At 43.5% G+C, this 27,732-nt stretch overlaps 1 protein-coding gene across 1 annotated transcript in view; it reads right to left on the reverse strand.

Moving 5' to 3' along the window:
- RAMP1 (receptor activity modifying protein 1) overlaps positions 1-27,732 on the reverse strand; it is a 187,760-nt gene that overhangs the window by 53,850 nt on the left and 106,178 nt on the right. Inside the window, exon 2 of the mRNA XM_077448310.1 lies at positions 13,361-13,499. Within this exon, the coding sequence (XP_077304436.1) occupies positions 13,361-13,499 (139 nt within the window). The remainder of the gene's footprint in view (positions 1-13,360; positions 13,500-27,732) is intronic.

Genomic DNA, 27,732 nt, shown 5'->3' on the forward strand with positions numbered 1-27,732 from the left:
ATTGGAAAGTCCATGGCAACCTCCTCCTAGATATGAATTACCTTTCTCTGTTCAGAACATGACTTCTAAAAATGGAGAAACTCAGGAAATAAAGAGATACTTGTCAAAACAACATATTGACAGTTTTCCTTGGCTAGTATATTCACCTGCCAAAAAGGGATTGTTTTGCAAGTACTGTGCATTATTTGCACAACATCGGAAAGCTGGTCATAACAAAGGCATGGCCCTTGGAAAATTGGTCATGGAGCCCCTTACTAATTTTAAAAAGCTTAAGGGCAAGGATGGAGATTTGGAAGTCCATCACCAGGAGAGTGTATTTGAAGGAAATGCATTTTTAAAAACCTACCATGCACCGGAAAATGAAATTGTTAATCAAATAAACTTGCATCGACTTCAGAAAGTGAAAGAAAACCGAGAGCGAATTCGTCCTATCGTCAAGTCAATTATATTCTTGGGTAGACAAAATATACATCTGCGTGGCCACCGAGATGATGGTGCTTTAATGGATGACTCCACCCCGGAGGTGAATGAAGGCAACTTTCGGAATTGCTGAGGTACCGTGTTGCATCTGGAGACAAAGTATTAGAGAAGCACCTCCTTACTGCATCTTTTCGCGCTACATACATTTCAAAATCCACACAAAATGATATAATCGGGTGTTGTGGTGATGAAATCAGTAATATCATTGTAGCTACAATTAAAGAGGCTTGCTATTTTAGTATAATATTTGATGAAACTACAGACATTTCCCATACCGAGCAACTTAGGCCCCTTTCACACATGCGGATGATATGTCCGTATTTCATCCATCCGTTTGCGGATGAAATACGGACATCCATTCATCCCTATGGGATAGCGGGTGTCTGCGGATGAGCATCCGCAGACACCCGCTATTGTCCGCCTCCGCAAATGTCCGATTCTGCAGACGGAGGAAAATCCTATTTTTCTGTCCGTCTGCAGAGCGGATCGGATGAACACGGACACACGGTCCGTGCTTGTCCGATCCCCATAGAGGAGAGCGGAGAGCTGACAGGGCGGTCCCCGCACAGTGTGCGGAGACCGCCCTGTCCGCAGCCGGCTCAGCGGGGACAACGGAGCGATCCCCGCTGAGCGAGCGGATCATCACGGGGCGGATCTTTACTGATCCGCCCCGTGTGAAAGGGGCCTAACACTGAACTTTAGATATGTCTACAATGGATTTATTCGTGAGGATATTATAAAATTTGTAGATGCTTATGAATTTGCAACCCAGAACGAATCGGGAATTGATAATTCAGAACCAAGGCTTACAGGAAAGGTTTTAGGCCAGATGGTTATCCAGCTAATTAAAGACCTCTCCCTGGACATCACTCATTGTGTTGGCATTGGAACAGACAGTTGCAGTGTTATGTCTTCAGAGGTGGCTGGTGCTGTATCAGAGATTCTCCGTGTAGCACCCAACAGTTGCAGATGCCCTTGCTACAATCATTGTCTGAAAAATTCAATTTCAAAGTCCTCACAAGTGTCAGCAGTTCGCAATGCAGTAGCAGTGGTCAAATCAACCATTTCATTCTTTAACCAATCAGCAAAGCGTCATTTTATTTTAAAGCAGGAGTTAGGCTCTCAGCTTACCAGTCTTTGTGAAACTAGATGGGTAGAGCGCCATGATTCTCTCGTAAGATTTCAAGATGGACTTGTAAAAGTGGTGAGTGCACTATCTGCAATATCTCAATGGAAATGCTCAAGCACTAGCTCAACAGCATCTACTCTCATCCATTCTCTGTGCAGTACAGAATTCATATTTTCCTTGATTTCACTCATCAGTGTTCTGAAAGTAACACTTCCTCTGAGTCGTTTCCTTCAATCCCCAACAATTGATTTAACAAGCGCATCTGATCTGGAACTAAAATTGCCACGTCTTGTAGGCAGGCAAGTGCACAGATTCAATTGCAATGTAGAATCAACTGAAGAATACTACAGGAAATCGTTGTATATTCCCTTGCTGGACAACATTATTAATGATTTAAAAACTCGTTTTCCAGAAAATTCGATGCAGTGTTTCCAGATTCAAATCTTGATGCCAGCAGTACTTTTTGGTAAAAAAATGGAAAGCATGGTTCCTGTGGCTGTGCAATCATTATCAAAGCGTTTCCACCCTCTTCTAGCTGAGGGTAAGCAGAAGATAATGGAGACATTGCTGCAGGGAGAACTAAGTCTATGGCTTACAAAGTGGAAACGAGAGTTATCACAACATAAGGAAATTCCAAAAACGGTTCTTGAAGTGTTGGACTTGTGTGAACAGGACCTCTTCCCAACCATCAGAAGTTTACTTCTGATCTTAGCTACTCTCCCTGTAAGTGTGGCTATAGCCGAGAGATCTTTCTCAACCCTCCGTCGTGTTAAAACATGGCTTCGTTCACGAATGGCGGAGGACCGGTTAAATGGCTTGTGTTTACTTTACATTCATAGATATATTTCTGTGAATACTGACCGAGTTATTGAGCTGTTTGCCAAACAAGGAAAACGAAGACTTGAGCTAATTCTGTAACTTTTTCATGTTATGTAAATTACAAATAAAATGTTTCTGTTGTTGTGTGTGTTTGGAGACAGAGAGTGATAATGTTTGGGTTCTGCTATTTGTTTTTTTACACATAATTTTATATTGTTTGTGAATATTTTGTCTGGTAATATTCTATTATAAGTATACAAACTGCTTATGCTTTTTGTAATAATAAAGTTATATGTGGCTAAACCTATCTTGTCTGTTTGTAATATAATAATCTAATCTGGAATGATAAAAGTATCACTGTTTTAAACAAGTTTAGGACTGTACGATACGTTAGAGTTCTGTAAGCAACACCTTCGTTTCTGGCAGTGCCCCTCCCGAGACTTGACTCTGGATCCGCCCTTGCACCTGCTGCTCATGTACACGGCTCATAGCTCTCCCTCTCCCAGCAGCACTCTTACTGCTTTTTTGGCCTTGTTTGCTGCTCATTTTTCCTTTAAAAGTTAGAAAAATGTAGACAAAAAAAAAATATGATTTTGATTGCAGCAAACTAACACCAAAATCACCAAATGTACAAAAAAAATATTATACCAACAGAAAATAACAAAATATTAACTAAATGAAACAAGAAATGAAAAAAAAAATGATCTCTCAAAACCAACCAAAAAACTAATAAAACCAGAAACTAAACACTAAGGCCGCGTACACACGGGCGGACTGTTCGCCCAACCTTGTCCGCTGAACAGTGTTTGGGCGGACAGTCCGCCCGTGTGTGGGCTTTCAGCGGACAGTTTCAGCGGACAGTTGGACGGACAAAGTCTTTCGGAAATTCCGAAAAACTGTCCGCTGAAACTGTGTTTGAGCGAACAGTCCGCCCGTGTGTAGGCTACTTTCGAAATGAGCAAACTGTTCCCGCTCGGAAAGTCCGCCCATTTCGAGCGCGTGTACAGGTAGGCGGGGCCCGCGAAGGAGACGTCGCGGGCTCCGCCGCCTGGAATGGGCTTAAAGGGGAACCCCAACGCCGAAAAAAATCGGCGTGGGGGTTCCCCCAAAGTCCACACCAGACCCTTGTCCGAGCACGCTACCCGGCCGGCCAGGAAAGGGGGGCGAGCGAGCGCGCCCCCCCTCCTGAGCCGTACCAGGCCGCGTGCCCTCAACATGGGGGGTGCCTTGGGGAAGGGGGGGCCGCACGGCCCCCCCACCCCAAAGCACCTTGTCCCCATGTTGATGAGGACAAGGGCCTCTTCCCGACAACCCTGGCCGTTGGTTGTCGGGGTCTGCGGGCGGGGGGCTTATCGGAATCCGGGAGCCCCCTTTAAGAAGGGGGCCCCCGGATACCGGCCCCCCACCCTATGTGAATGAGTATGGGGTACAATGTACCCCTACCCATTCACCTGTGAAATAAAGTACAAAAAAAAACACAACACAGGGAAAAAATATTTTATTGCACAGCTCCGGGGGTCTTCCGTCTTCGGGGGTCTTCTCGCCGGACTCCTCCGCTATCTGTGTGTAGCTCTTTTACTAGCGGAGGAGTCCGGCTTTCTTCCTCCCCGCCGCCGGCCTCTTCTCCCGACTTCGGGGGTCTTGTCCCCCTCTTCGGTTCTTCTGCCGGGCCACCGCGCCTTCTTGTAGCTCTTTTGCAGGCGGTGGCCCGGTCTTCTGTCGCCGCTGCCTTCCGTTCTTCTGTCGCCGCCTTCGGTTCTTCTGCCGGGCCACCGCGCCTTCTTGTAGCTCTTTTACAGGCGGTGGCCCGGTCTTCTGTCGTCGCTGTCGCTGTCGCCGCCTTCCGTTCTTGTTCTTCTTCTTGTTCTTCTCCAGGAGATGTTGACACGTCGCTCTCTCCGGCCGGAATGCCAGAGCCGCGCTGTGCGGTCACTTATATAGTGACAATGGGGCGGTGTCACATGGTATATGTCACATGGGTTGGTCACATGGGTTGATGTCACATGGGGACTATGACATTGTAAGGGGGCGGGGTCACCATGTGACCAACCCATGTGACATATACCATGTGACACCGCCCCATTGTCACTATATAAGTGGCAGCGGAGCGTGTCCCTGGCATTCCGGCCGGAGAGCTCGTCGAGTCAACATCTCCAGGAGAAGAAGAAGAAGAACAAGAAGAAGAACAAGAACGGAAGGCGGCGGCGGCGGCGACGACAGCGGCGACAGAAGACCGGGCCACCGCCTGCAAAAGAGCTACAAGAAGGCGCGGTGGCCCGGCAGAAGAACCGAAGAGGGGGACAAGACCCCCGAAGTCGGGAGAAGAGGCCGGCGGCGGGGAGGAAGAAAGCCGGACTCCTCCGCTAGTAAAAGAGCTACACACAGATAGCGGAGGAGTCCGGCGAGAAGACCCCCGAAGACGGAAGACCCCCGGAGCTGTGCAATAAAATATTTTTTCCCTGTGTTGTGTTTTTTTTTGTACTTTATTTCACAGGTGAATGGGTAGGGGTACATTGTACCCCATACTCATTCACATAGGGTGGGGGGCCGGTATCCGGGGGCCCCCTTCTTAAAGGGGGCTCCCGGATTCCGATAAGCCCCCCGCCCGCAGACCCCGACAACCAACGGCCAGGGTTGTCGGGAAGAGGCCCTTGTCCTCATCAACATGGGGACAAGGTGCTTTGGGGTGGGGGGGCCGCGCGGCCCCCCCTTCCCCAAGGCACCCCCCATGTTGAGGGCACGCGGCCTGGTACGGCTCAGGAGGGGGGGCGCGCTCGCTCGCCCCCCTTTCCTGGCCGGCCGGGTAGCGTGCTCGGACAAGGGTCTGGTGTGGGCTTTGGGGGAACCCCCACGCCGATTTTTTTCGGCGTTGGGGTTCCCCTTTAAGCCCATTCCAGGCGGCGGAGCCCGCGACGTCTCCTTCGCGGGCCCCGCCTACCTGTACACGCGCTCGAAATGGGCGGATTTGCCTCCGCCTTACGTGGGCGAGTCCGTTCATTTCAAAAAGTTGAGCGGACTGTTTGGCAAACAGTTCGCTGAAACAGTCCGCTCGTGTGTGGGCAAGTCCGCTCATGCAAATTTTGAGCGGACTGTTTGCCGAAACTGTTTGACGAACAAGGTTGGGCAAACAGTCCGCGCGTGTGTACGCGGCCTAAGAGATGATACACTGGCAAACTACAACTGATATAAACTAAAATGAACAATGAAAAGCTAAGGATTGCAAAGATATTCACTCAGATGCACAGAGAAATAATCGTGTGATCTGCTCCACTACACTAACTAACCCACAAAGGGAAGTCACATGATCGGGCCTGCCCTGTAGGCCTCAGCAGCAGAAGAAAACCTCTGATTGGTCAACCAAGTCACGTGTTGTTTCCGTAGTAACGAAATTTGGACATATTGTCATATTGAGGTATATATTTTTTCCTTTAAATTCATCGTAAAGAACGTTCGTACAAGTTAACGAACCTAACGACAATTCGTATTTCGTACGAATTGAAATTGAATTTCGGACACGAAATACGAAGTACGAATTAATTCTAACATGAACTGGAACGGAACGGAACGAAACAAATTTATTGACAGCGCCCATGTCTAATGAGGGGATAAGCTGTTACCTGGATAGAGGAAGGCCTGTGGACATAGTAATATTGTATGCGCCTGGATAGAAAACTGGGTGCAGGAGCATGTCCAAAGTGATTAATGGCATATTTTATGAATGGCCTGGAATTCTGAGAGGGGTACCCCAGAGCTCTATCCTGCAATCAAGTCTGTTCAACCACTTAGCGCAAATTACCATTGCTTTACATCGGCACTGTGACACTAAATACAGCAAACCCCGTTACTTTCAACAACGGTGTACAACACTCTTTCAGATACAACACAAGATCCCTTTTATCAGGGATGGGAGAGGACCCCCCGCTCATCTCCGCCGCTTTTCTGAGCCATCGATAGCGGCGGAGACGATCACGTCCTTCCCCCTGATAGGCATGGAGCCAAGTGAGGGAAAGATGGCCCCCGATCAGCTCCATAACATTGAATGGCGGAAGCGACCTCAAACGTCACCTCCGCCCAATGGTCTGAAAGGGAATTTTTATTTTTTTTGCAAACAAAAAATTACATTTCATTTTTTTATTGCATTTTAGTGTAAATCTTAGATCTGAGGTCTTTTTGACCCCAGATATCACATTTAAGAGGTCCTGTCATGCTTTTTTTTCTATTACAAGGGATGTTTACATTCTTTGTAATAGGAATAAAGGTGACCCAAAACATTTTTTTTTAAAAGCACAGTGTAAAAATAAACAATAAAAAGTAAAATAAATAATAAAAAATAAATAAAATTGAATTCACCGATTTCTGACGGCTGCATCAGAGGCTGGTTGCCAATGCAATCCCGGGGGTTTAAAAGGATCAATATATTTACCACTCTTTGGGAAGGACTGTTATTTTCTGTAAAGGATTACCTCTTCATATTGCTGTTTCATTTGGGATTTGAGAGAGAGTCTGTATAGGGACTGTGATTGGTACAGTGAGAGGGAGGCCAAGGCGGACTATGTTTCTATGGCTCCAGTGCACCGCACAGTACCTTATCGGTCATCTAAAATTATCACTGTTCCATTTGCATACCTCCTCTTGACCACTGATACCCAGCAACACTCCCCCACTTCATTACAGTCACTTTCTACCGTAATACAATCATCCACTTGTCCACAGTTCTTCAATGCATTTCAGGAGAACTATTGATATAATCTCATAGCTTTTACTTCATGGAATGACCACATCTATCAGTATTAAGTATTATTCGAGGAGACATTTCACTATTGGCTCAGTAACGATTTCTGCCCCAAAATTGAGGAGCTTCTTGAAGTGTCAGAAGTGCACATTACACACCACAGTTTGAATGCTTGTGTATTCAGGGCTTCAGAGGGATGAATGTTTGGAAGGGACATATGATTTTAATCTCACTTAATTATATAGTTGGTAAGGTTGAATAAAGACATCGGTCCATCCAGTTAAAACTGAGTGTTTGTCTGTGTGTGATAATTGTTTTCCTTATCCCTGTACATTGTGTTCGCTAAGAAACACATCTAAAAGTTCTTTTCATTTATCTACAGTCTCCACTTGCACTACCAACTGTGGAAGGGAGTTCCACATCCTTACCATCCTAATGCCGCGTATACATGGTTAGAATTTCAGCCAGCAAAAGACCGATGAGAGCTTTTCATCCGAAAATTGTGTATGCTCCATCAGAATTTTGCTGTCTGAATTTCCGACCATGTGTATGCAATTCCGACACACAAAAACTCACACATGTTCAGATTCAACTACAAGACAGAAGCTATTGGCTACTGGCTATTGAACTTCCTTTTTCTAGTACCGTCGTACATGTTGTATGTCACCGTGTTCTTGATGGTCGGAATTTGGTGTGACCGTGTGTATGCAAGACAGCTTGAGCGAAATCCCGTCTGAATTCTGTTGGGAAAACCATCAGAGCTTTTTCCGAACAAAATTCCAATCGTGTGTACGGGACAGTACAGTAAAAGAAACCCTTAAGTGGTTTAAGATTGAACTGCTTCTTCTCCAACTTCATTGTGTGGCCACATGTGTTTTTTAGAGACCTACGGTTAAATCGTTTCCTCCCAATGCTAGAGTCATCATTCAAAGATTTGTATATCATAATCATATACCCTCTTCAGCATCTCTTCTCCAGGGAGAATATGTTGAATGTTTATAGTGGTTCCTCACAGCTCCAGCCCCCTTACTAGCTTTTTTACCCTTCTCTGGACTCTCTCCAGTTCAAGCATATACTTCCTATACTTAACAATAACTGGACAGCATTTTCAAGATGTGGCCAAACCAGAGTTTTGTAACGTAGTAGATAAACCTTTTTAGTGCATACTAATAGTATGTTGGCTTTGCTTACTGCAGCTTAGCATTTGCATGCTATTGCTGCGTTTGTTATTTACTAGGATCCCCAGATCCTTTTGTATCCTCAATTTCCCCAGAGGTTCTCCCCCTAGCGTGTAACTTACATGCACATTTTTTAGCTCCCAAGTGCATTAACTTACATTTTTCTACATTGATCCTCATCTCCCATTTAGCTGCCCATTTCTCTGTTTTAACAAGGTCTTCTTGTAAAGTTGCTATATCCCATTGTAAAAGTTTTGCCTTTCTTAGTTTTCTATCATCAGCAAACACTGAGATTGAAATATTTATTCCAACCTCGATATTGTTTATGAGCAATTTAACCACTTAAGGACCGAGCCTCTTTTCGACACTTCTTGTTTACAAGTTGAAGTCATTTTTTTTTTTTGCTAGAAAATTACTCAGAACCCCCAAACATTCTATATTTTTTTCAGACACCCTAGATCAGTGATGGCGAACCTTGGCACCCCAGATGTTTTGGAACTACATTTCCCATGATGCTCATGCACTCTGCAGTGTAGGTGAGGATCATGGGAAATGTAGTTCCAAAACATCTGGGGTGCCAAGGTTCGCCATCACTGCCCTAGATAATAAAATGGTGGTCGTGACATACTTTATGTCACGTAGCAAACTCGAAATAAAAACCTGTGTGAGCTCAACCAACTCTATAGTAGCAAATATCTGTGGAACTTCACTCACCATACAAACATGATTAGCAAAAAAGATTTATTAATATCAAAGGTAAGTAAAAAGACATTAAAAAACATCATACATACATTAGCTTCAAAGCTATAAAAACAAAAAGGACCATCACTGGACAGGTGGTGCAAATCCACTCAGGTTGTAGAAGCACCGAGAATGCTGTATTACAGCTGGGATGATATCCCCAAGTTAAACGACCTATGAAAAGTGACCCAAATGTTGAATCGAGGGAAAACTGTTATTCCAAAAAGGGAGGATAGATGTGGTCATTTCATGAAGTAAAAACTATGAGATGATATCAATAGTTCTCCTGAAATGCATTGAAGAACTGTGGACAAGTGGATGATTGTATTACGGTAGAAAGTGACTGTAATGAAGTGGGGGAGCGTTGCTGGGTACCAGTGGTCAAGAGGAGGTATGCAAATGGCACAGTGATAATTTTAGGTGACCGATAAGGTACTGTGCGGTGCACTGGAGCCATAGAAACATAGTCCTCCTTGTCCTCCCTCTCACTGTACCAATCACAGTTCCTATACAGACTCTCTCTCAAATCCCAAATGAAACATCCTTTCCAGAAAATGATAGTCTTTCCCAAAGAGTGGTAAACATATTGATACTTATAAACCCCGGGATTGCATTGGCAACCAGCCTCTGATGCAGCCGTCAGAAATCGGTGAATTCAATTTTATTTATTTTTTATTATTTATTTTACTTTTTATTTTTTTATTTTTACACTGTCCTTTTAAAAAAAATGTTTTGGGTCACTTTCATTCCTATTACAAAGAATGTAAACATCCCTTGTAATAGAAAAAAATCATGACATGACCCCTTAAATGTGAGATCTGGGATCAAAAAGACCTCAGATCTAAGATTTACACTAAAATGCAATAAAAAAAAAATGAAATGTCATTTTTTTTTGCAAAAAAAATAATAATTTTCCCTTTCAGACCATTGGGCGGAGGTGACGTTTGACGTCGCTTCCGCCATTCAATGTTATGGAGCTGATCGGGGGCCATATTTCCCTCACTTGGCTCCATGCCTATCAGGGGGAAGGACGTGATTGTCTCCGCCGCTATTGATGGCTCAGAAAAGCGGCGGAGATGAGAGGGGGGGTCCTCTCCCATCCCTGATGAAAGGGATCTTGTGTTGTGTTGTTGCTCGCCGTTGTTGAAAATACCAGGGTTTGCTGTAGTGTCACAGTACCGATGTAAACAAATGGCAATTTGCGCTAACTGGTTGAACAGACTTGGTCGCAGGATAGAGCTCTGGGGTACCCCTCTCAGAATTCCAGGCCATTCATAAAATATGAAGATCTGAATATTATCTAATTCAAGGTCAACAAAAGTATTTAACATATTCTGTAACCAGTGGATGTGATTACTAATCCTAAATTGAATATTAATGAATTACAATAAACCCCAAACAACTGAAGTTTAATAAATACCAAATGTACTTCTTGTAAAGGGAACTTGTCAACATAAAAACATGAAGGCTGCCTACTCTAAGGCCGCGTACACACGCGGGGACTGTTCGGCCAACTTTGTCCGCTGAACAGTGTTTCGGCGGACAGTCCGCCCGTGTGTGGGCGTTCAGCGGACAGTTTCAGCGAACAGTCCGCTGAACAAGGTTTTTCGGAATTTCCGAAAAACTGTCCGCTGAAACCTTGTTTCAGCGAACAGTTCCCTCGTGTGTAGGCTTGTTCGACAAACTAAGTTCCGCGCATGCTCAGAAAGGATTTACACGCCGAAAGTTATAATGCAGTGTATAGGACGTCGTATTTTTCGTCCCGTCGTACGTGCCGTTCACGTCATCGCGCACGGTTTCAGCAAACTGTTCGTACGTCGTGTGTGGCCATGTCTGTCCATGCTAATTTTGAGCGGACTGTTTGCCGAAACTGTTTGACGGACAAAGTTGGCCGAACAGTCCCCGCGTGTGTACGCGGCCTTACTTATTTTAAAACCAGCAAGCAGCTGGGATAACATCTTCATTTATTGGCTCCATTATAAGTAGTGTACAAATATTCAACAGCTAAATTGTAGTTCCCACTCAGACATTTACTAGGTAGTAAAGCCGGATGCTGTTGCTGCTGTTGACAGTCTAGGAATTATAAGGTTTAAAAGTGTTACTAACACCTGTTCTGTGTGGACTACCAAAATAGCTGTTGGGAAATATACTCACTATATGACTCCTACTCCCAAATTCAGAGCTTTTCTTTTATTTTGGTAGGGATAAAAATTACTTAAAAAAAAGTTCATATAAAGAATTTTGTATACTAATATTCATTCCCATTTTCTACAAGCAGGTGATGCTCTTCGAATGTTTTTCTGTTTCTCCTTGACTCCTGCTGAACAAAAGCATGTTGCTTACAGAGCTCAATATCTCAAGCTAACACCTACAAACACAAAAAATGTCCCCCCCACAGCGTTTTGTAGCTTGAAGCCTGAAGCTAGAAAACGCTGGAGGGGAAAAAATCTATTATTCTCAATGGAGATGGTTCACATCTCCACTCCAAGTTGCCTGAAACCGAACGCCTGAAGCTCAAACAAGTTCTGGACCCTTTTTTGTTGCCCGAATCGGCCAGATTTGGGCGTTTTTATTCTTTTTACATTGGTGACCTTCTGCCTTCTGAAAATGCTATGCTCAGGTGTGAATGGGGCCTAATGGAGCTTGTAGCTGATTAATTGAGAAGTAGGTTTCAGTAGTACAGGCATTGGAGAGGTTTTGGGGGTTAGGATATGTCATATGGGACATATAAAATAAAGCATTAGAACCTGCTGAATGAAATTATATAGAAGAACATATAAATATGTATAATATGTATAAATACATAAGTGGTCCATATAGTGAACTTGGTGTAGAGGTATGCACTTTAAAGTGTTACTAAATCCAGAGTCTGCGTTCACTATATCTGGTCTCCCACAGTACACAGAACATGGAAATGCAATTATTTTATTAAATATAAACTGATAAATACCTTTTCTCATTAGCAGTATATAGCAGCCTTGTGACTTCTGTCAGTGCCTAGTAAACTTTGTAGGAGGAGTTTTCATTTCCCCCTGATCCTCTGTCTGGACATGTCTGGACAGTGCTGATTGACTCTGTGCTGATCACATGCACCCACCCAAGAAAAAAACCTCTCTAGCAATACACACCAAACTGAGCATGTGCAGCCTGTCCACTGGCTCTGTAAATGTCAGATTATTTTTTGGAGACAGTGGAAGAAGAGGAGGATCAGAGAGACAGGATCAGGCAGCCTTTATACACAATGCAAAGGATTAACCCCTTAGGTCCCAAAGTGAGTATAACACGCATGCTATATTGTATATATAGACTGATTTTACTGTTGTGGGTTTAGTAAAGCCCCATACACACTATCAGATTTTCTGCAGGGTCTTCTTACAGCCTAGGCCATCTTTATGTAGAGCAACAATTCTTTTTTCAGCTACTCACAGAGTTATTTGCCATAAGGTGCCATGTTGAACTTTCAGTGACCAGTATAAGGGAGTGAGAACGATAACACCAAATTTAACACACCTGCTCCCCATTCACACCTGAGACCTTGTAACACTAATGAGTCACATGACCCCAGGGAGAGAAAATTGTTAATTGTGCCCAATTTGGACATTTTCACTTTGGGGTACTCACTTTCGTTGCCAGCGGTTTAGACATTAGTGGGTGTGTAAAGTTATTTTTAGGGTACAGCAAATTTACACTGTTATACAAACTGTACACTCACTACTTTACATTGAAGCAAAGTGTCACTTCTTCAGTGTTGTCACATGAAAAGATATATGAATAAAGATAGATGGACTTAAAGGAGTTGTAAAGTCTCAGGGGTGCATAGAATGCATTAAGGTGAAAAACCTTCTGTGCTGCAGCTGCCCCCCAGAGCCCCCCTTCCCTGAACCCGATCGTTCCAGCAACAAGCACGAGCCCAGTGGCTCCAGCCACTGTCTCGAATCCTCATTGGATAGAATGATAGCAGCAGGTGCCATTGGCTCCCGCTGCTGTCAATCAAATCCAGTGACACAGGAGTCGGGCCGAGTCCGAGTCCTGCTGTCTGTGTCAATGGACGCAGCAGCAGAACTCGGTAGGGTGCCCCCATGGAAAACGTCTCTCTGGTGGAGGCACTCGCCAAAGAGGAGGAGCCAGGAGCGCCGTTGGGGGACCCCAGAAAAGGAGAATCAGGGCCGCTCTTTGCAAAACCCTTACACAGAGCAGTTAGTATGACATGTTTGTTACGTAAAGTGATTGTAAATGTTAGTTTTTTTTTAACTATGTTGGATCCCTGACAGACACACTCACCCTATTGTTGCCTTCCAGTCACACCACAGCTGAACTTCCAAATCTTGCATCTTCAGTTGGAATTGAGGTAGGCAAAACTCATTCAGAAGATCGGCATAGGAAGCGTCATCACAGCTTGCAAAAGCCATCAACGGAGGGGCTGCCACAAGAGAAGATAATGGGTTATTCAATTTCTATAGCAAGTAAATACGTTTCAACCAAAAATAATGGTGTGTGTCACAATAACCTAGTCATGTCTGTATATGTATATATTAACATGTCAGTTCTGATCATAGTTATCAGCATGACAACTGCACGATATGACAGATGACTGACAGGTAAACATATGGCAAGTATAGGTGTAATAAAAACAGGAATGATGTGACCAGGCTACATTTAGTGCTTGTGTTTGCAGTATACACCACAAACAGAATATATTACTCTAAAAATCTATATAACAGCGATTTCAAACAGACCATTATTTAAGGGTGTATTTGATTTAAACCAAAAAATTTTAAAAATGTTAACGGATGCCTTTATAAAACCGAAAACTTACATTTATTTATTGGGAGTTTATGTGATAGACCAACACAAAGTGGCGCATAATTGTGAAGTGGAACTAAAATGATAAATGATTTTCAATTTTTTTTACAAATAAAAATGTGAAAAGTGTGGCGTGCATTTGTATTCAGCCCCCTAACTCTGATACCCCCAACTAAAACACAGTACACCTATGTGTAATTTAATCTCAGAATAAATACAGCTACTCTGTGAAGCCCTCAGAGGTTTCTTATGCCGTGTACACACGATCGGACTATCCGGCGGACCAGAGTCTGTCGGACAATCCGCCCGTGTGTGGGCTCCGGCGGACTTTTTCTTTCCAAAAGTTCGGCAGACTTAGGCCGCGTACACACGGGCGGACTGTTCGCTCAACTTTGTCCGCTGAACAGTGTTTCAGCGGACAGTCCGCTCGTGTGTGGGGCTTCAGCGGACAGTTTCAGCGGACAGTTTGACGAACAAAGTTTTTCGGAAATTCCGAAAAACTGTCCGCTGAAACTTGGTTTGAGCGGACAGTCCGCCCGTGTGTATGCCACTTTCGAAATGAGCAAACTGTTCCCGCTCGGAGGAAAGTCTGCTCATTTCGAGCGCGTCTCCAGGTAGGCGGGGCCCGCGAAGGAGACGTCGCGGGCCCCGCCGCCTGGTATGGACTTAAAGGGGAACCCCAACGCCGAAAAAAATCGGCGTGGGGGTCCCCCCAAAGTCCACAACAGACCCTTGTCCGAGCACGCTACCCGGCCGGCCAGGAAAGGGGGGCGAGCGAGCGCGCCCCCCCTCCCGAGCCGTACCAGGCCGCGTGCCCTCAACATGGGGGGTGCCTTGGGGAAGGGGGGCCGCGCGGCCCCCCCACCCCAAAGCACCTTGTCCCCATGTTGATGAGGACAAGGGCCTCTTCTCGACAACCCTGGCCGTTGGTTGTCGGGGTCTGCGGGCGGGGGGCTTATCGGAATCCGGGAGCCCCCTTTAATAAGGGGGCCCCCGGATACCGGCCCCCCACCCTATGTGAATGAGTATGGGGTACAATGTACCCCTACCCATTCACCTGTAAAATAAAAGTACCCCAAAAAAAAACACAACACACGAGATAAAATATTTTATTGCACAGCTCCGGGGGTCTTCCGTCTTCGGGGGTCTTCTCGCCGGACTCCTCCGCTATCCTGCACACACGCTCGAAATGAGCGGACTGTTGCCTCGTGTGTGGGCGAGTCCGTTCATTTCAAAAGTTGCGCGGACTTAGTACGACGAACAAAGTTTGCCGTATTTGTCCGCTCAAAAAGTGCCATGTGTGGGCGTGTTCGTTCATTCAAAAGTTTGAGCGGACTGTTTGACGAACTTAGTTTCGGCAGACAGTCCCCGCGTGTGTACGCGGCCTTAGAAAGAAGTTTTGACTCAAAATTGTCTGCCGGACTTGGCAGTCTGGTGGACAATCCGCCCGTCTTTTGAAATGAACGGACTTGTCCACACACAGAGAAAAGTCTGTTCATTTTGAACGTGGCTCCAAGTAGATGGAACTAGCGAAGGAAGTCCTCCTCCATCGGCGATATTGACACCTCGCTGGCCCCGCTACCTGGTATGGATTTAAAGGGGAAGCCCTACGCCGAAAAAACGTCAGGAAGGTCCCCCCTAAGTCCATAGCAGACCCTTATCCATGCACGCAGCCCGGCCAGTCAGGAAAGGGGATGGGGACGAGTGAGTGCCCCCCCTCCTAAGCCATACAAGGCCGCATGCCCTCAACATGGGTGGGTGCTTTGGGGAAGGGGGGCCTCTTCCGGACAATCCTGGCCGTTGGTTGTCGGGGTCTACGGGTGGGGGGCTTATCGGAATCTGAGAGCCCCCTTTAATAAGGGGGCCCCCAGATACTGGCCCCCCACGTGAATGAGTATGGGTTACGATGTACCCCTACCCATTCACCTGGTGAAAAAAAAAACACAAGTTTTTAAAATAATTTATTAGACAGCTCCGATGGTCTTCTCTTCTTCCATCTTGGGTGTCTTCTCGCCAGACTCCTCCACTAGCTTCTGCTCTTTTACTTGCTCTTTTACTTTACTTCGTCATCGCCACCGCCATCCGGGGGTCTTGTCCCGCTCTTCTGGGGTCTTGTCCCGCTCTTCGGTTCTATATATATATATATATCTATATATATATAGATATATATATATATTGATCAATCCTGATGTACTGACAGCCTGCCTCAATTCTTGAGGTCCTTAAAATACCAGGACAGTACAAATACCCCCCAAAATGACTGTTGAGCTTAGGCAGTGACAGGTATTCTTTATTAAGGCATCAGATTAGTTTGATTGGCTGCTTCACTGGCTGGTAATGGTCAGTAAACAAAGTACTGAAAAAAGAAGTGACATAACACACATCGCTTCTATCTTCATTTGTTATGGGGGGGAGGGTTGATGAGGAGGAATGCGTGTTCCTCCTTTTCCTTTGTTCTCTTTTGACTCAACTGTTTGCTGCAGTCCCAGACTCCCACATGAGACGGAAGAGTCTGGGAATGGCGGTGGAAGACAGTGGGGGGGGGGGCCTTCCGATGTCCTGTAAAACTGATCGGGTGCCACTTGGATCACCTTTTCCCTTAAAGCCGGTCGCCAGGTGTAAAAATGGACACTGCTGCAGCCATGATCCTGGTATAACCACATGCTCACATGGACGTAGAGGTATGTCCTCTGGGCTGGAAGTGGTTAAATTGGTTAAATCATTGCTGTGAAATCAGGCGTACCTTGTGAATGCGTCTCAGCAACCAGCCTATGGACACACGGACAACCTCTATGTCATGTGTGTGTGTGGACTCATGCAGCCAGCATGTACTCCTTTTTGCTGTTTTTGTTTATCCATTCTCCAATAAGTCAATATTATGTAAGTATATGTAAGAAAATGTAAGTGTAATATGTAAGTATTTTCTACATTACTACTTTGCAATATGATATAACAGGCTCTAAATTACAATTTGATGCTTCTGTTATGATACTATGTCTATATTGTTATACATATATATATACATATATATATATATATTTGTGTTACAGATAAGACAATAATATACCGTATATACTCGAGTATAAGCCGAGATTTTCAGCCTCTTTTTTGAGGCTGAAAGTGCCCCCCTCGGCTTATACTCGAGTCATCGCTGTCTGCCCGCTCGATCAGCGTGTCGAGCAGACAGACAGCGGCCATTCTGATTCAAAAGCCGCGCCTCCGGCTCCGCCTTCGCCTGTGATAGGCGGAACACTGAATTTCCCAGCAGCCTGTGTTCCGCCTATCACGGGCATCTTCTCATCCTCGTACTACGGACGAGGATGATACGACGTCCGTGATAGGCGGAACACAGGCTGCTGGGAAATTCAGTGTTCCGCCTATCACAGGCGAAGGAGGAGGCGCGGCTTTTGAATTTTACAATGGCCGCCGACGAAGAGGGCACGGGACGGAGGCAAGGCAAGGCACGGCACGGGACAGGACGGGACGGGACGGGACGGGACGAAGGCAAGGCACGACACGGGACGGAGGCTCGGGACAAAGGCTCGGGACACAGGTAGGCTGGACACACACACACACACACACACACACACACACACACACACACACACACACACACACACACACGGATGGAGACACACACACACGGATGGATGGATGGATGGAGACACACACACACACAGGGATGGATGGATACACACACACACAGGGATGGATGGATGGATGGATGGAGACACACACACACAGGGATGGATGGATGGATGGATGGATGGAGACACACACACAGGGATGGATGGATGGATGGATGGAGACACACACACACACAGGGATGGATGGATGGATGGACACACACACACACAGGGATGGATGGACGGACACACAGGGATGGACGGACACACAGGGATGGACGGACACACAGGGATGGACGGACACACACACAGGGATGGACAGGCATGTCTCACCCTCGGCTTATACACGAGTCAATAAGTTTGCCAGTTTTTTTGGGGGTAAATTGGGGGCCTCGGCTTATATTCGGGTCGGCCTATACTCGAGTATATACGGTACCCAATTGTAAATCTGCCCTGAAGAAGGAAAAATACACTCCAATGCCATTTTCCGAAAAAATGTCGGGACAAATGCTGTAAAATTCAAATTGAGTTTAACTAATCTTGAGTAGCAGTTTGGATTACCAGCCTTGAGTGATATATATTGTATAATTTATGATGTTTATCATTGGTGCACTGTTTGTATTGTGAACTATTTCCAGTTTTAAAACAATTTTTCTATTTTTTGTATACTAATAAAGTTGGCACCAACGTGCCTTTTACACTTATCTACTCTCCATTTGCTCTTTCCTGCCCTTTAAAGTCTAAGGGGGCATCCATTTAGTGCATTTCTTTGCATTTTTCTCTCTCTGAAGTGGTTAAATTAGTAAAAAAAAAAAAAGACCCGCTTATTGAAGGTAAAAAGAAAAGGAAGGCTGCTTGTGTCTATAAAAAGGTGACTATAGTGTTTATACTGTTTTTTAACTAGCATTTTTAGAACAGGTCAACTTTGGCAACCTCTGTGTTTCTCTTATGATGGTTTCTTGCAAATTCCGAGGAAGTATTGAAGAACACAATACTTTAAGCACTGTGCTTGTGTTTTCAGTAGGGTCCTTTTTTTGATTTTTCCAGACCCCTTCACAAATCCATACAAATGCTAACAGGCATATGTCTGGTGTCTATATATTACAGGGCTTCCGACACACTGACTGCCATGCTTTAGGGATGATAGTCTGTATGCACGGCAGGCCATGATATTATCTTTTAAATATAGATGATTATTGTGTTTTTTTTTATAGAGTTTACTAAAAAAAATGTATCTAGTGAAATTTTAGCAAAGTGGATTATAATACAGTTATGTCTCACTGGCCTTTCCTGCAGCCTTATTTCTGCAGTTGTAACAGGCAAATAACATAGAGGCACACAGGGCAAAAGTTAGCCTTCGGGTAAACCAGAAGAAGTATCTAAATGCCACTGCCGACCTCCTTATGAAAATTTAATTTGCTTGGCTGTCTCTGGTTTCATTACATTCTCTGTTATTGATCTGGGCCAAGATTCAGAGAGTAAAGTCATGGTAAGCTCTATATTAGTTGTAGGTCAATGACGCCAAGGGGCATATTTATCAAGCAGTGAATGGGACAATCAACAAACTTTCACCGCAGGTGAATCAGTCACTGTATTTTGAAACGTATGCACCAGGAAGATTCAGTTGCATATTTGTGGGGCATCCTCAAATGGACAGTGGAGGAGCAAAAGGTCTCTAACATCCACCAGCTCCGTGATGTCAACATGGAGAAGTGGAAGAGGACTCCAGTGGCAACATGTGAAGCTCTGGTGAACGCCATGACCAAGAGGTTTAAGGCAGTGCTGGAAAATAATGTTGGCCACACAAAATAATGACACTTTGGGCCCATTTTGGACATTTTCACTTAGGGGTGTACTCACTTTTGTTGCCAGTGATTTAGACATTAATGGCTGTGTGTTGAGTTATTTTGAGGGGACAGCAAATTTACACTGTTATACAAGCTGTACACTCACAACTTTACATTGTAGCAAAGTGTAGTCTTCTTCAGTGATGTCACATGAAAATATATAATAAATATTTACAAAAATATGAGGGGTGTACTCATTTTTGTGAGATACTGTATATATACACTCAACACACACACACTATTATTGCATTCTATGCCCCTCTATTGGATAATACAATTCTGCTCAGTGGAGTACTTTTGAATCCTTATTCTCTGTATCCACCATGTTTCATTAGTCACACCATTCTAATTGTTTCTAATTTTCATAGGTAGTATTACTGTTATGGTATTACTATTTTTTATAGTATTTTATTGTATAATTACTATTGCCATTGTTTCTTCATTATTATTACATGTTTATTTTTTATCTTAATTTTTTATTATCATTCCCATTTCTATCTTCCCTTTGGATTATATTGACAACTCCTGTATAGTTTTTCACTATTATTCTTGGCTTGTTCCCAATCAATTTACTTTTTATGGGTTATACTGATGGCACAGTTTAATAGGTAGATCTGTCCATGTATGTGTTGACTTTCCTATGACAGATCACTACTTCTTTAAACTGTTTCTTAATTTTTTATGTTTTTTATAATTGTGCCTTAAAATTAATGTTTAGTATGTTACTGCTGTTGCGGCTTGAGAAGCCTCTGGGTCCCTTTAGATTTGTATTTCATTTGAGTGCTCTAAGGGTTAATCTCCCTGCCCAGCCTTTATCAATCTCGATAATCCTTTGCCCAGGTAAAACTGAGGAAGATGAGGTTCCTCTCGAAACATGTTCTGAGCATTGCTAGGGTTGAGGAAAGCAGTGTTACCTTATGGCGTTCCTGTCATGGCTGAGAGCTGGCTGGGATCAAACTGCATACACAACTACAGACAAGTGTTCCCTTTTAACGCCAAAGGTGCTGCCTCAACCACCTTCTGAGAGCAGTGGATTGCTGGACTGATTAAAAATGTGATCTTATTAAGGTGGATTGTACCACTGCTTTTGTAAGTGCAATACCTATTTTGCGTTTATTGTGCTTTTATTTAATAAATAGTTTTTACTTACTACACTATGAGAGCCCTACTGCGCCACTGTTTTCCCATCATCTTCAACTTGAATTTAGACATACACCTTTAAGTCCCTAACACCATTGGCGCAACGTTGCGTCAGTGCCCCATTCAGGATGCCTCAGGACTGTCACAATCCTAGCAACACTCCTGGTTAAAGGGCAGCAGCTATGCTTCTAAAATTTACTATGTGAGTTTCTTTCTTATTTTTATATCATTTTACTGGCCACCTCTGGATATTTGTGGGTAAATTCAGCAACCTGCAGAGAAAAGTGTGTGGTGAAGAAGATGAGAGGTATCAGAAGACATAGTTCAAGAAACATGAAACCATCTCCTCTTTCTCTTCTTGGTATGTACAGGTGCTGTAAATGTAAAGCAAATAGCACACTGCCTCCAAAAGTTTATTCTAACATTGTTTTTTACTAAAAATAATTGCAGGATACAAGAAGTGGAGATTATACAAAAACATATCATCATTATGGTGTACTACAGCTACACTTGGATCACAGAGATGAAGAGAAAACTCAAGATTTCCCAGTCAATTTGCATCCCAATATTTGGCACAGATCAGCGAGTACCATTTTCTCTCCCAGCGCAGACTGTTTTACAACTGTTCCATGTATGGTAACCTTTAGAATCTAACATCTGGATTGATTTATCCCACAAGAAAAAAAATCTGCTCAAATTGGCCATTTACATCATCCAATACTGTTGCCCACACTAGACTGCAGTGCAGCGCGAAGGAGTGGAATCAAAGCCTACACCTTTCACAAAGTCAGATTATATGAAGCTTTGCTTATCAGATGTGAACTCAGAGGTTTTTAACAGTCCATCACTAAATACATTATTACATTTTTTATAGGGATTGCAGATCAGATTATTAGCTCAAATAATAATCACATCAAAAAAATTAAAAGAAAGTTCTATAATCAGATTGATTCGTGCCAGAGAGTAGAATTAACAGAATAAAAAAATGTACTGAAATCCTCTGAAAGAGGAACATTGAAATTTTTTTACTGTCTTAAAAGTTAGCATCTTCTGGAACAAAAGAAGAAAAGAAAGGATGGGAGGAAGGCAGGAAGGAGACAAAGGAGTAAAGAAGATGAAAATAAAATAAAAAAAGAATATAGGTACAGTAGATACAGAAGGAAGGAAGAAAAGAGATTCAAATAGATAACCAATACAAGAGATACCGTAGAAATGAAGAAAAGAATGGAGGAGAAGAGGGAGGAAGGGAAGAGAAAGTAAAGGACAAGGAGGAGAAGAGGAAGCAAGGGAAGAGAAAGGAAAGGAGGAGAAGAGGAAGGAAGGGAAAACAAAGGGAAATGAGGAGAAGAGGAAGGATGGTAAAAGAAAGGAGGAAGAGGAAAAGTGGAAGAAAGGGAAGAGAAAGGAAAGGAAAGGAGGAGGAGGAGAAGAGGAAGGAAGGAAAGACAAAGGAAAGGAGGATGAGAAGAGGAAGGAAGGGAAGAGAAAGTAAAGGGGGGAGGAAGGGAAGAGGAATAGGGGGAGAAGTGGAAGGAAGGGAAAAGAAGAAGGAGGAGGAAGAAGGAAGGAGGAGGAAAAGAGGAAAAAATGGAAGAGAAAGGAACGGAGGAGGAGGAGAAGAGGAAGGAAAGAAAGAGAAAGGAGGAGGAAGAGAAGAGGCAGAAAGTTAAAGGAAAGGAGGAGAAGAGGATGGAAGGAAAGAGAAAGGAGGAGGGGGAGAAGAGGGAGAAAGGAAAGGAGGAGGAGGAGAAGAAGGAAGGGAATAGAAAGAAAAGGAGGAAGGGAAGCAGAAGATGGGGAGAAGAAGAAGGAAAGGAAGAGAAGGAGGAGAAGAGGAAGGAAGAGAAAAGAACGAGGAGGAAGGGGGAGAAAGAGGGAGGGGGAGGAGGAGGATAGGAAAGGAAAGATTATAGGTACAGTAGAGACAGAAAGAAGGAAGGAATACAAGAGATAACAATAGATAACAGATGCAGCAGGTGATAATGAAGAATGAAAAGATTAGAGGTTGGAAGAAAGAAAGAAAGAAGACAAGAGGGAGATAATATTTAGGTAGATATAGTAGATAGAAAGATAGCATGAATCATGTCTACATAATAATACATTTTCTGTACTATTTGTTCTTACTGGCAAGGTATTTATGGTACATAAGTGTGATCAATAAAATACGAACAGACACCTAGACTTTGACAAGCACACAGTATTTCATAATTGTAATTAATGAGCCTGTCATACTCTGGCATGCAGGATGAGCTTGGTATCATTAGTATCAGGCATTTCAAAGAGGTTATAGGATATTTCACAGTATCTACTGGTGATCTGTGATTTATGTTGTTAGCTTGGTAGTTGCTACACAACAGGATTAGAGTGGTAGTCAAGGAAAAGTTTTTCTGCTACATGCTGTGCATTTCCACAGGGCACCATCATGGTTGGCTCATCATGTAATCATTATATTCTTATGCTGCGTACACACGATCGGAATTCTCGTCGGAAAAAGCTCTGATGGTTTTCCCGTCGGGAATTCTGACAGAATTTCGCTCAAACTGTCTTGCCTACACACGGTCACAACAAATTCCGATGGTCAATAACACTGTGACATACAATACGTTCGAAGGCGCTATAAAAGGGAAGTTTAATGCTTCCGAGCATGTGTCGAATTGTTTCCGAGCATGCGTCGGAATTTTGCGTGTCGGAATTGCATACACGCGATCGAAAAATCCGATAGAATCTCAATCTATACTGTCGGAAATGCAGACAGAAAAAGACTGATGGGCATACACACGGTCGGAAAATCAGATGAAAAGCTTCCATCAGACTGTTTCCATTGGAAATTCCCGCCATGTGTAAGCGGCATTAGAGGGTATAGTGCATATATGAATAAACTTATACGTTTTGTTTATTTTTCTCATCTCTGCAAAAGAGTTAGGCCTCTTTCACACGAATGGCAGTCCCTGCTGCTCCTCCGAAAAGTGATCTGCAGTGAAAAGATCACTTTTCAGAGGTGGCTTGCAGATGTTCAGGATGTGACATTGTCTCCTCGAAACACTTTTTTTTGGCTATTTTTGAAAGTCAAACATTTAAATCAATTGTAGTGTGGTCCCGCTGACTTTAATGAGGGAGTTTGACGGGCTGTCAAACTCAAAATGCTGAGGTAAAATTTTCTGATGCAAAGCATTGCATCGCAGGTGCAGCATGGATACTAACCCCTCCATCTGCTATGTTATGTTTTAGGTGGGCAGGTGGGGGTTGGTAAAAAGTGGATCAACCACCTACTTTTATTGCCCCCTTGCCACCCATGTGAATAAGCCCTTAAGTGTTATTAAACCTTCCACAAAAAACATGATATACAGCAGTATACCACAGCACTTACACAGTTTTTTGTCTGCCCTGTGTTTACAGTCTCTTACTTCTTTGTAAATCCCTCATAAAATTTTATTCCCAAGGCTTAGCTGCCTTGTGGGGTCCCTTGGAGCCACGCCATAGCCACCCTTACACTTCTACCCAAAACTACATTCTGACATACACAGAGAATTAAGTAGTTAATTGACACGACAGGCACGCATGCACTTTGAACTACAGCCCGATACTGGAGACTAGCATTGACTCTTTGGATGGACATGCATGCGCTTTGTTAAGACGTTGATCATAAGGGGACATCTAGTCCTGAACCCTGAAATCATGTGACCTTTTTGTACCTTTACTGAGTGCACTCCCAGACCAGAAGTTCAGGGAAGGGGTGCTGAGTAAGAAGATGCAAGCCAATTTTTTGATAAACTCATTGTCAAGCCTTGTTTACATCTGTTTTGGTCGGTGATAAAAATAAGCAGCTAAGCCACATTTCTACCTCCACCTTAAGCTAGTGTAGCACTACCCCTGCAGGGGCTACTGAGATGAACTGGTTTGTTCCCAAACAGTACAGAGACAGCCAGTCACCCAAGCAACAGTTCATTCAATCCAGCTCCAATAAACAATCTAAGGTTGTGGTTTATTGCTGGTAAACTTGAGAAAAAGATGGTGATTAGGTCATAGAATGCTCCAAAAATGCTCTGAAATGGCTGGTGAACAGATGACTTTCTAGTCTAGAAGTCTTTCTAGTAGTAGTATGTAACAGTGAACAGTCCAAGGCCCTACAGCTGAAGACCATAGGGCAAATCTTTGAGTCTTTGGTTACCCTTCACCAATGCTTAACCATCAGTATCTGGTGTATTGTCCAGCACACAGTCGCAGAGATCAACTTAAGGGCACTACTCACAACTCCCCAAGACAGCTACCTCCTTCCAGCTTCCCCCAGACCCAAACTCGTGAGTGAGATGGTGTCTTTCAGGACTTGATCCCTTATTATGAGGTTCTACACATAATTTTGAGCAAGTCCATTTCAGCCTTTATTTCTGGCCCTTCCTAGGCCTTCTAGAGCTGCTGTTTAGTCTACGGGCTGCCTGGCAACAGCAGCTCCTGCACCTCTGGATCCTTCCTGGGGAGAAAGAACCCTGCTCTACCACACTCCAGCCCCCTCCTGGACACTACCCTTCCATCAAAATCCCAACCTGTGAGACCCTGAACAGGCCAGAACAAACAATTACTGCTTGCTTGATTAAAAAAGGAGACAAAGCTACATTTGCCTAGCAACCTACGCTGTCAAAATGCAACATCAGAAAGGCATCAGATGGAGGAGTGCATATTTTGCATTGAAAGTTTTATGTGCAATTCTACAAAAAAAAAAGGCATTAAGGCATTTTGGCACCCACATTAGTTTTCTTGTATTTACTAAATGAACAAGAATTAAGCCGAGGTTAGATATGCGTGCTGCTAATATGATGCATCCTAATGATTTACTTAAATTTGCTTTGCACAACATACTTTTCAAATAAAACAACATGAGGAATGTTCAGATATGCCTCATATCAGAAACAGGACATGAAATATAATCTACCATCAAAGCAAATAATAAACATAAGAGGCTGCTTTGTTTTAGGTAGAAAGAAAGAAATTAATCTCTTCCTGTATTATATAAAAAAAAAAACTTTGAACCCTTTTCCATAAATCCCCTTTTTACTTTCCAATCACTTTATTTACAGTTCTGGCAATTTACAAAACTACTCTTAGCTTTCATGCATGGTGTCTAAAACTGGCCATACACCAGTAGAATTTCGTTAGAACATCTTTACAGAAATTCTGAGAAATTCACTCTTGCCATCACTAAGCCAACTAATTTTGTTCAAAAGTCCTTAAAATTTAATTGAGACCTGCAAGTTGAATGGAATGCCAGACATATTAGACAGGTTTGTTTTATAGAACATGTGTATTACAATTACTGTATGTACAATTTTTCTTGCACAGAAACTATATTCACAATTAGAATTAAATTTGAGAAAATGTTTCCATGCCACCCCTTCAGATTTTCTCATCACTATGGTTGGAAACTATTGTCAACCCCACTAGAAGCCCCCATTAGAAAATCTATCTAAATAAATTGAACAAAATTCTACTGATGTAAGGCCAGCTGTACAGCCACCATATTCTGTACTAAATTACTGGTGAACAATCATCTCACTATCCAAGGAGAGTAACTCAGTGCCAATATCTTATGTAGATGGCAGGTAAGACTTAGATCCACAGGCCGTACTTATCTTCAAATACAAGAAAGTCAATAATCAAAACAGGCTGAGCACTGAGTTCCTGCACAGTAGAGAGATATTATTAAAGCAGAACTAAAAGCAAACTTTTAACATTTTGGATTGTGTGTTAACCCTTGTCAGGATTCTTTTAGCCATCTGTTTCACTTCCTGTCTCATGACTATAACAGGAAGTGACAGGAAATCCCTCCAAAGTGGAAAATCCCTGAGGTCTAGTGTCCTCATTGAAAGATTTCCCCTCTATTCCTGTTCTTCTTCAAACATTCTTTGAAAAATTCTTCTTCAAAAATTGGGATTTTCTTTCACTTTTACTCTTGGTGATAATAGTAAACAGGACAAATAGGGTGAATCTCACTATCGGGGGCACAGACTGCAATACAGGCCTGACAAATGTTCTACTCCCTCTCCATTATTTTCAAAGTTAAAAAAAAAAACAAGAAAAACAGAAACTTTTGGCTCATACTTTAAGAACAGCATTGATCGATAATACTATACTATAAGTACTAGCCTAATGAACACATTGACATTAGGAAAAATTTGTTAAAGCCCAACTCTAGTCAAAACTGAAATTTAAATAGTGCATTGTACAACAATTACTCCTGAGTCTTGATTCCAAACACCTCTTCCTAAGCCCTTGTACACACGGTTGGAGAATCTGTCGGAATGAGTCTTATCGGACCGTGTCGTCAGATAATCCGACTGTGTGTGGTATGCATCGGACTGATTCCGTCCGAATCTCTGTCCGACCCAATTTTCCAACATGTTGGAAATATTTCCCGACCAACTGGGCCGGACAGACCTAATCCGATCATGTGTAGAGCATTTTGATCGGACCAAGTGCCACGCATGCTCAGATCAAATTCCTACATCAAAGCTATTGGCTACTAGCCTGAATGTAGTCCCATCGTAACGAAATTACGTCATCGCGTTCTGAAAGATCGGATTTTTCGCCAACTTGGCCCGACCGTGTGTATGCAACAGTTTCGGACACAATCCGTCAGACTAAATCCGACGGGCAAAATCCGACGGATTTGGTTGGCAAAATCTCCGACCGTGTGTACGTGGGCTAAGACATCCTGCAGTGTAATGGATTAAAGTCACTGTTTCCCCCATGAGCCAAGCTAATTTCCTACCCAGAGGACCAAATACTGCTCCTTATCTTCTTGGGCACAGGCCCCCTTCGTTATGCCGGGAGTTTTTCTGCCTATGGAGCCAATGAGAAAGGACATCGCTGCTAGAAATGTCACCTCCAATAGGAGATGTCCTCATTATGCAGACAGTGATGTGGACACCCAAAGAACAACCCCAGGAAGTTAACAGAAGAAGAGTGAATAATTTTCATGTGCCTGTGGTTTCAGGTTAAGTAAAATGGGCATTTTGATTTTTTTTTTCAGTGGTTAGTTAGGGGGGGTTGGAAAGAGGGGTTAATAATATCCTGGAATTGGGTTTTATTTCTGTAGTTTTTGACAGCAGAGTGAACAAAGAATAAAACAAATCAAAGTAAGAGAAGTGATCTTGGGAAATACTCAGGCCTCGTACACGCGGTTTGATTGTTGGACGACCGAGCTTCCGTTTTTTGTCAAAAGCACGTGTGCAGGATTTTGTCT

The sequence above is a fragment of the Lithobates pipiens genome, unplaced genomic scaffold (genome assembly GCF_037356315.1).
Source record: "Lithobates pipiens isolate NorthernLeopardFrog02 unplaced genomic scaffold, aLitPip1_a1.2 Scaffold_22, whole genome shotgun sequence".
Taxonomy (NCBI): Eukaryota; Metazoa; Chordata; class Amphibia; order Anura; family Ranidae; genus Lithobates; species Lithobates pipiens.